The following is a 13,555-nucleotide window of genomic DNA, read 5'->3' on the forward strand; positions in this document are numbered from 1 at the left end:
AAATGACTAGCAGGGGGTAGAGAGAGTTGGCTAATTCTTTAGGGAACTGGGAGCCCCAAGCTGCTTTAGCTACAAACCAGACAATCTCAAGCCTTCCAAGGAGCACTGCATGGCCTCAAATACCCAGAGGACAGGAAAACATCTTAGGGTGCGTGCAGACAAGATATAAAAAGAGAGCTCAAAGCACATGTTGCAGCAACGTGAGCCTCGTCTGATATGGATGTGTCAGCGTAGCATACCAGTGTTCGATGACCTGGTATATTATCTTGCTCTCCCCCAGCCCCCCTGCGGCTGGCTGCAACACTGCTGCCACCTCTTCCTCCTCATCTTGTTGGAGAACAAAGTGCCCTGAAGACAGTGGCTTGAGACAGGTTGAGCCTCTTCCATCTCAAGCACTCACTGCGGGGCAGTCCCCTTCTTTCCAGCAGCAGGCAAGCAAGTGGGTAAAGGAAGTGCCCCAAAACAGTCGGAAGGGGTACATGCGCCCCCTCTCTCAGGCAGCCATCTGTGGGGCTTTCTCCTTTTGTTCTTCAAAAGGAGAAAGGAGGAGGAAAAGCAGCTAGAGGGAAAGAGCAAGGCAATATACTAGTGTTCAAGTAGTATTCTATGATTCTAAGTCACTGGTATGCCACAGTCAGATGTATACATCAAAAGAGGCTCACAGCAGTGCGAATGCACCCGGAGCTCTCTGTTCGTATTTTTACACACCTTTCCGTCTGTGATCCTCCTTCTCTAGCTTCACCTAAAATACACTGAAGTCCTATTGAAATCAGTGGAACACCCTTAAGGACGTGGCCTCACCAATTTTAAAGGGCATCCAATTTTCCCTGTTCATGGGTAATGTTGGGCATTCTTTGGTGCTTCATTTGGTACCAAACAGTTTTTGTTTCATAGAGAATCCCCTTGGCCTCAGCCCAAGCAGATAATGTGACCAAGATCACAGCATTCTTATGCTACCCGGAGAGCATCTACACCAGTATCCAGGATGCCTGGAACTCTGGCCTAGATCTCCTTGGCTCTGTCCTTCCAATATAGGTCAGCCCACTGCAAAGCATTCAATGCAGCTGCAGTCAGAGCCTGCGTGAGGCTTTCTCACCTCTGGCAAGCCAAGAGGCAGCTAAACAGGGGCCATGTGACCAAGCAAGGAGTTGTCTCTGGCAAAGATGCATATGCAAAGGAAACAAAGAAGAGGCTAGCACCTACCGCCTGGGCCATGAAGTGGGTATGAAAGGAGCCATGCTTGTCAGCGGGACACTCACCTGACAAGCAAAGTGGGCACAATTGTGCTAAACTTAAAGCACTTTCGCTCCCACTGATTTCACAGTGAGAGAGATTTTAAGTCTACACTTCCCTGCTGAAATCAATGAGATCTTAGAAAAATGCTTAACTTCATCCAAATCATGCTCAGTTCTTGTTTTTAAAGCCCTAACAAAAGCAGTAACAGGGCAATTAAGAGATTGAGAAGTCCCCATTTTTATTTTGCTTCTGCCATGAATACCTCCCAAAGCTGGAGGACAAACTGAAATAGGAAGTAAGGGTTCTAAGAAAGGATGGGCTGTGTTTTCTATCTTCATCACATCCCTTCTCCCTTCTACTCTCTCTTGGCTTCCTCCTCAAAGCACTCACAAATCTCCCATGATACATTTGTGTGCAGCAACCCTACCAAAAAGCAGGGCTGAGAAAAAGTTTTTCAAAATTCTAGCACCAAACTATTTCGGAGCCAGCCCTTGCACAGGGCTTGGAAACATTCATAGAATCACAGAATGAATGTCAGATTTCTAAACATCAGCATCAAATTATCAGATACCCAGATTTTTTCCAGCCCAGATGAGATAACAGGGACATAAGGGGACCATAAAGGCAGCTTACGGATCAGCCAGCTGGGAAAGACTGCTGGGAAGAGCAGTGTTCCAATCAGATCTTTTCCTCCCCCACTCCTTAAAAGGATTTGTTCTTACACAGCCAGGGCAGGCTGTTATACTTTCAACAGGCTTGACAGCTGGAGCTGCAGTTCTGAGGTTAAGAAACCCAGTCAATTTGCTACCCCGATTCTCTTCTGCTTCCTTGTTCATTATCCGTTCTGATTCTAACCTATACCCTATGTGAAGAATCTGTCCTACACAAATAACAGAGGTGATTTGTTTTTGTTTATCCTAATACAGGTCTGGGAAACTTCAGGAGGTCCAGGGGCCATTTTTGCCCCCCATACTCCCCTGCATGGGCCACACACACACACACACACACAGAACAGGTGCCCAAAACAGGTGGGGGGAGGGGGAATAATAAATAAAATCAAAATGGCACCTGGAGTGGCTACAGAGCACCAAATGGGTCAAAATTAGCAGCTAATATTTTACATTTTACAGAACGTTGGGTAACAGAATGAATAACCCCTACACAACCATAACTTGATGATCTGACGCAGATGTAAAGATGGTTCCCTGCAAACTAGTACTTGCAGCTGGTGAGACAGCTACATTTGTGAAAGCAGGCACCCCCCCCCCTCTCCTTGCCAGCACAAATTTCCCCTTCAATTCACAGCTTGAACCATGGTTTAGCAAAGCCTCTCCCAACTTGGCTAGGCTGGCTGGTGAAAATGGAGATTGTAACCCAACACATCTGGAGACCACCAGGCTGGGGGAAGGGTAGTTTAGCATTACCTTGATGCCAATGCTAACCAGGGCTTGCAAACCTGCTTCAAGCCTTTGTTTCAAACTCTAGGTAAGATGGAAACCCTACATAGCATGACATCATTGGAGATGTAATGATAAATCATAGTTAAAGCTGATAATGGAAGGGAGAGGGGAATCTGCATTGGAGAGGGGAGGGAGGTGTGTTCCTGACGCTGGTTCCCAATGTGCAAAACATGGTTTTCAGGCAGCCAGCATTACAGCTGCACTGGACCCATTTGGTCGTCATCTCTTACTGTTGTGTCCATCTATAGTATCTGACAGTAAAGCAGTCTTCCCCAACTTGGTGCCCTCCAGATATTTTGGACTACATCTCCCACCAGACCAAACCTACATAGCCAAGAGTCAAGGATGATGGGAGTTGTAGTCCAGCACATCTGGAGGGCACCAGATATGGGAAGGCTGCAGTAAAGGCATATAAGCATAAAGCCAGAGTTTCCCAAACTGTGTCTATGACACATGCACCCCTGATGGGGGGGAGGACTGAAGAATGAAGGGAAAGGCAGCCATTGTGATGTAAGAATAGGAGGAAAGGGCATGAACAGATCCACAGACTGTGGGCAGAAGGTACTACAAGGGAGAGTCCTGTTCTTCCCACACAGTGCCATGCCTTCCCCTTGAGAGGCTAAAATCCAGATCCAAGCCATTTGGAGAAGTCATATTTTGAAAACAGACCAAAGAACTATCTTCAAAAACAGCCAGGACTTTTTCTTAGTGACCTGAAATACCTGCCTCTGAAATGCTCCTGGTGATGTTTATAAATACCAAACATCACTGTTAATAAAACCTGGATGTAAATCCAGTTTATAAGTCAGAGTAAAACATAAAGTGGGAAATCAGTATCTCAACTGCGCGTTAATCTGATGAGGCTCTTAACATCTAGGGCACAGGGAGGCAGCCTTTTGGGCCTGTGGGCACATTTGAAACTTTGAGAAACTGTCCTAGGCACAACCATAAAATGTCTGCCATGGGTAGGCATAGCTAGTCACAAAGGACAAACAACTTGCCCAGAGGCATTCATGGGAAATTAAGGAGGCAGCAGCTAGGGGCTCTCACTTTGCATTGAAGCAATCCTAGTTGCCAGTAAGACAATATAAAAATATTTTTCAAATAAAAATTGGGAGAAGTAGGGTGTCTTGGCTGGCATCAAAGAGGGTGTCTGGGGGCACATGGGTGCCCGGTGGCACCACATTGCCTACCCCTGATCTACGGTTCTTCCTATGTTACATGTTGCAGACCCAGGATCACTATTCCCATTTCACCATACAACTAAACTGATCTGTCAAGCATGAGATTCTTAAGGGGAGAGACGATTCCCAGATCCAATTTTTTAAAATGCAACGTACCAGAGGTCAAGACTAGCCCCAAAGGACCCCCTCCTGACTTGGAAGTCCTGACCCTAATATGAGATTTGGGAGAGGATGGCAGTCGGCTGTTACTGTAGAGGAACCTCTATGGCACCTTTCCCCAGCACGGTGCTCCCCAGATGTTTTGGACATCAACCCCCATCTGCCCCAACCAGCATGGCCAATGGCTAGGAAAGCTGGGAACTGCAGTCCAAAACATCTGAAGAGCACCAGGTTGGGGAAGGCTGCACTAAGGCCATGTTCAGAGGCATTCTAACATATCCCACATTCTAGAGAACTAAGCACTGGCATTCCAATGCAGATTCTCAGCCAGGCCCAAATCATATGATGCCTGATATAATACATTTTATTCTGGAACCTGTCTGCTCCCCTTGTAGTTTGTGCCACTTAATGCAAGCTACCTATATTCCCCAGAATCTGCCACAGTAACCATTTTATCTGCAGGAGTGCAAAAATCGGGCCTATTAATGCAGTTATTACGCTTTTTCTTTCCCCTTTAAATTAGCACCCTTATGAAGCTCCCTGCTTTTTCTTTCCTTTCTTTTTCTTTCTTTCTATTTTTTAAGCCTACAATCCTGAATTTGTTGCTTTCCTTTGTTCTGTGCAATGGCCAGATGAAAAGATAACAGTGCCACAAATCACACACACAGTATATATCAAAACCATCCCCTGATTAACCACTTCTAAATTTCCCCCCGTTGTCATAAGTATTACAAGCAGATATTATTTTAAATGAATTGAAGAGAAAGGTGTAGATTTACCCACATGCAAACACAAAAATGCTAGAAGCATGCAGAAGAAGAAATATAGAAGCATTTTTAATGGTCTTACTTGTGCAAACTAGTGTCCAGGCAAGGTGGTGTGAAGGGTGAGGGGGGAAGAGCATTAGGAAAACTCAGATAAGTTCAAGTGTGCAACAATTCAATACAAACACAGTTAAAACAGTTATTAGGCAAAGTCCCAAAATCCTAATGCATCTTCAGAGAAAATGCAAAGAAAAAAAGCCTGCATAACTAGTAGCGGAGGTAAAGAAATGCTGTTGTTAATAGAGCGGGATCAAAGGTCCTGGGAGCCTTCGTGAAGACACAACCTTAAAATATTAACATTAAAACACCCACAAATGTCTTTGAGGCACTGGTGGTACCCTCACTAGAGCAACTTATAGCCCCAACTATAATGCACAGTGACACTATCACATAATGCTATATGGGCAAGAGTTTAATTTGGAAAGTAGGAGTGAATAAATCAAAGTTCAACAACTGGTATCCTCCACCTATCATTTGAAGTGATACTGTCCCTTTTAACCACCTCAGAATTCTACAACCTCATTCTCCTGCATCTGTCGGCCAGGCCGAATTGTGAGTGGCAAGGGTCCCACACCCCATTATACCTGTTTTTTCCAGGTAACAATTCTCTTTACTTCTTGTTTGGCCCAAAGGCCTGGTTCGTACATACATGTGCATCATCACTTGCTCTCTCTTCATTTGATGACTCCCCTGTCAACTGTGTGGACTCCACTGAAAAGCATTGTTTGAAGTGACATCAGGCAATATAAAAACTGTCTCTAATATTCAATTTGCAATGTTGCTTTCACGCGAGGAAGTCATTATTCAGTGTTACAACTGGCCATCAAGTGATGAACATAAGGTGCGAAATCTCCTGAAAGTGGACAGTAAGGAGTGCAGGGAGCTCCCATGCAGAAAAGCTTTTATTTTCTAGCAAGCTTATGTTGGCATCTAATCCAACAGGCACTGCGTGCTAATTCTGCAGCCTGGAGCTCCCAGTTGCAATGCCCAAATCATAGCAGGAAGGGATAGAAGTGCTTCAACATCCTTAATTCAAGCTGCCATCTGAAGATGTCAGTTACAGCTATAGCTGCAGCTCAATTTATACCCAGCCAGGCAGAACTACCTGGTTGTTTTCCAGTTATATGCAAGCTGCCATTTGGGGCACAGAGAATGGTCTCATCTGAGGCAGGGGTGGAGAGAAAGTAGATCTCCAGATGTTTGGAACTTCAACACCCAGAATTCCTGACCATTAGCCATGCTGGCAAGGGCTTCTGGGAATTGAAGTCCTATATTTATCTATTTTACTTATTTAAAATATTTTTGGGCACTTTTCAGGGCAAAAGTTCTCCCAAGGCGGCTTACAGCAATAACACACACAGAACCATTAAGATATCAAAAGCAGTAGAAACATAAACACAATAAAAAAGCTATAAAAACAGCAGTAAAAAAGCAATAAAACCAACAATAAAAACAGCAACAGCAGCAGCAGCAGCCGCAACAGCAGCAATCATATCAGGAGAGGGCCAAGGTAAAATAATATGTTTTCAAGGACTTCTTAAAAGCCTTCAATGATGGAGTATGGCGGACCTCCAATGGCAACTTATTCCAAAGGTGTGGGGCCACTGCAGAGAAGGCCCTCTCATGTGTAGTCACCCACCTTACTGCTCTCACAGGTGGGAAGATGAGAAGGGCCTCTCTTGCTGATCTGAAAGTGTGGGCAGGCTGATATGGGTGAAGGTGGTCCTTCAAGTAATTTGGTCCCAAACCATTTAAAGCTTTAATGGTCAAAACCACTTTAAATTATGTGCTGGTTTTGCAGCAGGGGCAGCAAGGGAGGCAGTGAATGAGGCAGCAGGGGAGGCAGCAGGGAGTTAGGTTTCTGGGAACCGAGCTCAGAGCCCTGGCTCCAAGCTTGGTTCCCAGAAACTGAAAGATCCTATGGCTTTCTAGACGCTGTCTAATGGCTATAGGATTGCGCCCTAAGTCAGCTTTGGACTCATAACGTGAAAGGTGTTTTTCTATTTATAGGCTGACTCATAAAGAAGTTCTCAGGGTGGCTCACAATGAAAAATAAATTCTACAACAACAAAATCAAGGATAAAAGTACAAACACAGCATTAAAGCACAAGTCACGGGGAGTAAAAACAGCTTAAAGCGAAGAGAGGTTGAAAGCTTTGGGAAAACAAAAAGGGTCTTCGCCTGGCACAGAAATTACAATGAAGTAGGTGCCAGGGAAGCTGCTCTCTCTGGGAAAGGCATTCCAGAGCTGGGTGCCACCATGGAAGAGACCCTCTCTTCTATAGCCACCCACCACACCTTACTCAACAGAGGCACTCAGAGAAAGGTCTCTGAAGAAGATCTGAATGTCTGGATAGGTACTTGTGGAGAGAGACAATTCTGATCTTTGTTCAGAAGCTGCTCTTTCTCTGTATTTCAGAAGTCCAAAACATCTGTAGGGGACCAGGTTGGGGAAGGCTGTCTTAAAGCAACAAAGTGCATTTAGATCTGTAAAGAGTGCTAAAAAAATAAGTACTGCTTATTTTTCCATTTTCCCAAAATTTCACCAAAAAAAAGCCACAGAAAAAAGCCTTTTTCCCCTGGCCTCAAAATTTCCAGAAATTTTACATCTCTAAACTGGAAGCTCAAAAGTACGGTTTTAAACACTCGTGATTTTTAAGGACCAAGTTATACTTTCGGTAGTTCCAACTGGTAAAGTTTTCCTGCTACTGTACCACTTCAGGCTGCAGATGTGGGGGAAGGTTTGAATGCTTAAAAGCTACCTTACCAAAACCCATCACTTCATGTGGATGACTAGGATATCAGGGAGCAGACTAGCATGAAGCCTCCCATCCCTCCTCGACAAACTAGTTTTCTACACAGGATTCCCCCCTGCCCTTGGGGAGACATTCAAACACACACATCCACATACACACACACACAAGGCCTGCATCCTGAAACGGTGCAGTCCAAGAAAAACTTTATCACTAGATTATGTTGCACATATAAACTGGTCCACATATCTGATTTCAGAAAATTCTGATTGGGATTTTCACACTGGAGGATAACCTATTTCAGAATAAATGCAACATGGCTATCAACTGAGGAGGGACTACAGATGTGAAGGCCCAGAAAAAACTGGAAAATTGGGGAACGACACTGCCCCCCCGACGTCTTTTGGTTTTTTCCAAAAAAATAAACAAAATTGAACAAAAATGCATAAATTGATTATGAAATATTTTCTTTACAATTATGAATAAAATGTTTATGGCAAGGTGTTCATACATTGTTACCCTGGGAATGATAAGAAGACTTTTATGAGAAGATTAGAGATGTAAAATTTCTGGAAATCTTGAAGCCATGGGGAATTTTTTTTAATACTCTCTGTAAGATTCCCAGCATATTTATTTATCCCATTCTTTATTAAAACTATGGATCTAATGTATCTTTTACTGATAGACATCTAGGGATGCTCCAGGTCATGCTCAGTTTCCCAACATGTGACATATCATAAGTCACTCTATTATCATATCATGATATGTGAAGAGGCATGAGTCTATGGAACTCACTGCTATGGTTTTTAATAAAGTTCTTAATTAGACCTCACCATTACGGAATGACACTTCTGCTATAAAACCTTTAACTGCTGCTTCTAAAATAAACCCTCTCTACCTAAAAAAAAAACTCAGTAGCGTGGTTCCTATGGTGTAGACATGAGATTAACACCACCACTACAGTCCACCCTTCAAAATGAACAAAAATTAAGATGCTTCTTATAGGAATGAATTACAAAAGGGAATAAAATGTCAGTCTACAAATACCAGGTTGAGATTGCTTGAAGGTTCTTAAAGGTGATTTAAATTGAGGCAGTGTAAGCCACTGAGTTAATACCTGATTTTAACAGCCAAGAAACAGGGCCAATATACATCACTGATTTTTATCCACCCTGAGCTCTGGATCTGAGCTCCAGAATGGAAGGAAATGTGACATGGAAATGATTCTCACATATTAAAGAGCATCTGATTTTTAAATTACTCAAGCCTGTTATTAATTGGGCTTCATCTGTCCTCAAGATGATACCATAAGTCTCAGGATGGCCAGTTTCTACCATCTCCCTCTCTCTTTTAAATTGCCTTATAAAATTAATTTTCCTGGCTGCGTGATCTGATTGAATGAATCTCTACTGCTGTAAGGAGTTGAAGGGGGATAATTAACTTTTAATTGAGAAGCCTGACTTCACATGATGATCCTTTTCTAGAATGAGCTGCTTTCTTTGAGAAATACAGGCATCCAGCTAATGGGAAGCAAACTGTATTACTGAAAGAGATGGCCTAATGTTTGGAATGGAAACACTTGCTGAGGTTTTAAGTGACCACCCCTGCTCTCCTAACATCCCCCTCCCATACCTTTGAAAGGTTTAGGGCCTCTGTATCCTCAATGTTTCCTACCTGGATTATGGAAACTGCCCTCCTTTCTTACACTTCTGCCACGCCTTGTGCCCATCTACACAATCAGTATTTCGTTCGATCTCCTGCCTTCCATCTCTGTATTGTAACTGCATGTCCTGTCTACATATTTTCAAGTAGACTTGTGTCTGAAAGTATCTTCAATCAAGACCAATGGATATTTCTTTCCTGGGGCTAACAGCAACTTGGGCAGGGGGATTTTAGTCAGGACTCCAGCAGGCAAGGAAAAAAGTGCAACTTCAAGTGAGACATTTAGTACCACATGAGAAGTCAATGTGTTCAGTGTGCTATAGGGCAGGGATAGGCAGAAGGCAGAACTCCAGATGTTTTGGACTTCAACTCCCAGACGCCCCTGTTAGCATGGCTAGGTCAGGAATGCTGGGAGTTTAAGTCCAAAACATCTGGAGTTCTACCTTCTGCCCACCCCTGCTATAGGGATGTGTCTGCCTTTTGCCCCTCACACTATTCTGTTTTTGTGGGTGGCTCAAGCCAAAGAGGGATGAGCAGGCCTTACTCTAGACCAGGGGGTGGGCAATACTTTTTCTCCCAGAGGCCTCATGTTTTGGTGAGTCAGGACCGCAGGCCCATGGGCATGGCCAGAACAGGCACTGTGTGGGGCCTCGGATGTTGGTGGGCACAGTCAGGGCCAGTGTCCTTCTCACACACAGACACACACAGCCTTCCCCCATTCATTCATTCATTCATTCATTCATTCTCTCTCTCTCTCTCTCACACACACACACACACACACACGGAGTTACACACGTTCATGGGGAGGACTGGCAGAGGCAGCATTTTCTATCCAGCAAAGCTTTTCTTTTCAGGTACTGCTGCCCTTTACGTAATGACACTGTTCATCAAAATGGCTCAGAGAAGCCAAACTGTATATCAGGGACAAGCGCAGCCAGGCCTCTTTGCACAAGCAAACGTGACACAGGAATGTATCAGTACAAACATGTGGGAATCTGCCCCCAAGATCTAAGTTACCAAAGCATGTGGAATGTTTTGATAAGGACTGGGTTATCAGAAAGAAGAGGGGAATTGAAGAGCCAGAAGAGTATCCCCTTTCCAGCACTCTGACATTGCGCATGCAACCTCTGCTTATCAACCATAAAGGGCAGGTGTAAGACTTGCATCACCACAAGGGCTCCTGAGAGAGTCACACACAGTGAACAGTGGAGGGAAGCATAGTAAAGAGATTGCACTGTGAAACAGGAAGCCCATAGTTCAAATCTTGCCTCTGTCATGGTGGCTTTAGGCAGGCCACTCCCTCTCAGCCTTAGTCTCCTGCCTGCAATATGGAGACAATAATACTTGCCTCTTGCTTCTTTCTAGATGGACTATGAACCATTATGCTCTTCAGTCCTTTGAAGGCATAGGATCCTTCTTCCCTCCCTCTTGATCTACAGAAAAAACACACATCACTCTCCAACTTTCATTTCCTTGATTGGCCAGTGTAGTCCAGGGAATCAAGTATTAGAATTTGAACCAGGATCAACTCAGCCACAGACTTATTGGCTGGATTCAGATATAGCAACAAATCATCATTTCTCATGACAAGAGCGCAGCAGCTGGTTGCTTCCACACTAGCCCTGTTCACTGGAATTACCATATTGTTTTCACTCAGTTTTCCAGACAACACTGTTGTCAAGTCATTGCAGTCCAGTGTTTTCTACATTGTCCTCCCATGTTTTTTCATACCTGATTTGTGGCAATTTGTTTCCCAATAAAAAGGACTCAATTGCATAATCCATCCTGTTCAGAATGGAGAGGCAAAGCACTACTGGGTCTTTTCAGTGCTGTTGTGCTTTTAATTAAAAGTTTCCTGTTTGCAGGTCTTGCCCATTTTATTGCTTCCTGTTGTTCACGACCAGGGGATTGGTGATGAATAGTCTCTTAATTGCCCCTTGAATAGCTTCATTGCCCCAGTGTCTGTTTCTGTACCAATGGGAAACACTTTCACAATAAAGCAAGAACAAATAATGAAGGAAATTAATTAAAGCCTCTCCCCTCCTCATGAGAACAGAAACTGACACTGGGGGCAACTGAAGAGAGACTATACTCCTGTTCAGGCATTATGCCTAAACAGGGAATACCAATGCATGTAGGAGTGGACGGGAGCATGTGTTCTGGCCCTGCTCCCAACATCCCTTCCCTCTCCATCCCCGATCTGCCTGTACTGAGCAGGAAGGTCTGAAGGGAGCTTCTTTGCACATTTGTTTGAATGTGCATAGGACCATCTGCACAGTTTGGGAACCTGAGAAAGCATGATTTCAGATCACACAGTGGCTCCTATGCATGTTCAAGCAAATCCAAGCAGAAGCCCCTTCAGATCTTCCTGCTCAATGTGGGAAGGTTGGGGGAGGAGTGGGCAGGGATTAGGATGTTGGAGGCAGGGCCAGAGTACCCCCCCCATACACACACACACTTTTCTCTGCTCAGGCATAACGTGTGAACAGGGCTTATGTAAGGCGCAATTAAAAGGCTATTCATCACTAATCCCCCAGCTGCAATCAACAGGAAGCAATAAAGTGATCAGGACCTACAAACAGGAAGCTTTTAATTGACTTTGGAAAGGACCATTGCCAACTGGGACTTACTTCTGAGTAAACATATCATATAAGGTGCTGGGAGGAACATCCTTTTTAATTCCATTTTCAGCCAACTGTGGACAAGCAATGCTTCAGCAGCACCAAAGTGCTCTAATGTGGGAGCAACTACAGTGTGAAAAGTTATTACCTTTTCAACCTCCATTCCCACTCCATAAAATGTTAACAATGCTGATTTAACTCAGAATGTTGTGAAGTTAAAATGACACCCCCTAGAAATTGCATGGGCTATAAATCTATCAACGCATAGGTCCACCATCAATGTTCCTCAGCACCAAAAACAGGGCTGAATTAATTCAAGCAGAAGGAGAGCATTCTGATGTCACCATCCAAATGACCCAGCTATGAAAAAAAAAAGTCCAGGATAAGGCACCAAACATTTCCCCTCTTGTGACACTGCCACTGCAAACTGCAGAGCAACTGGACGCACTGGTCATTTCCCCTATGAAGTCTCATTTTTCATTGACAGTACAACAGTTCACTTGATATATTTTGATCTCCAGAGTGCACTGAATCAGTACATTTCATGCTAGCCCCAAGATACAAACAATGTCGCCATCTTGCTACCAAAGACTTATAAGCATCACTGGGTAATAAGCCAAGCAAGTGGGTGTGCCAAGCCCCATCTCAGATCAGTAGTTTCTGAGAATGTTATCTATTCCACATTAAGGACTGATTTGAACGTTGTATTATTTGGAAGAATATCTGTGGAATAATGTGTGCCAACATTTTTGCATTTTTATTTTTTTAAAAATCCTTCCACAGATATTCTCCCATGGAGAAAAGAATGTGAAATTCAAATATCTGTGGTGGGAAAATTTGTGTCAAAACGCAAACATTCTGTATTCAGACCTAAAAAAATTTCACAATTGATACTCTTCTCTAGAGGAAAAAGCAGACAAAAATACAATTACACAGCACAATCCTATACTCAGAAATAAACCTGATGGAGTTCAGTGGGAGTAACACCCAGGTAAGTGTGTATAGGACTACAGTCCTAAGAAGGTTGCTTGTTGCCTTTTAGTTCTCCGCAACCCTTTATGTGGCCCAGCAGAATACTAATGTAATGTGTGGTTCTTAAATGCCTCATAGTTTAGGTTCCCATGAAGGATGGGGAGTGAGGGTTTCAGCTCTGGAACTGATGCAAACCTATGATCCATCTGCAAGCAGGCTGTGCAACAATCACACTTTGTACAGTTACAACTGTCATATTCATTTTTCTAGCCCTCACGACTTCAGAAATAGCTTTCTAAAACTTCTAACAGGAACCAAAGCTGAGAGTATTCATACATCTGCATAGAATCTGAAGAAATAGATACTACCAAACATCTAACTTAGAAATTCAAGTATAAAGCCCAGTGACTGACATTAAATGATAAATACCTACATGGTACCATTTCCCCCCGCCCATCACCTTGTTCACATTCATCTCTTCTTGGACATGTCAGGCCATTCCTCCCACTACTGTCTCTCCACTGTTGAATTTTAGATTGTAAGCTCCTTGGGGCAAGGATCTCTTTTCTATGACTATACTGTAAAATGCCATGAACACCAATGGTATTTCTAAATGTAAACGAATTAATATAAAGATGAAGGTGGGAGAATAGCCAAGTATGAAGGGCACAGGGCTGGAAATTG

General features: G+C 43.6%; 1 protein-coding gene across 4 annotated transcripts in view; it reads right to left on the minus strand.

Annotated features, from left to right (window-relative positions):
* Nucleotides 1-13,555, minus strand: part of DCTN2 (dynactin subunit 2) — a 65,228-nt gene that overhangs the window by 25,904 nt on the left and 25,769 nt on the right. For 2 of the 4 annotated variants that reach the window (XM_084836624.1, XM_084836625.1), the window contains exon 3: nt 10,627-10,711. The exons of the other annotated variants lie outside the window; for them this stretch is intronic. In XM_084836624.1, the coding sequence (XP_084692750.1) occupies nt 10,627-10,711 (85 nt within the window). The remainder of the gene's footprint in view (nt 1-10,626; nt 10,712-13,555) is intronic. 4 annotated transcript variants of the gene reach the window in all.

Source organism: Heloderma suspectum, chromosome 2 (assembly GCF_057233095.1).
Source record: "Heloderma suspectum isolate Gila_16-S chromosome 2, 16-S_ref, whole genome shotgun sequence".
NCBI classification, from domain to species: domain Eukaryota; kingdom Metazoa; phylum Chordata; class Lepidosauria; order Squamata; family Helodermatidae; genus Heloderma; species Heloderma suspectum.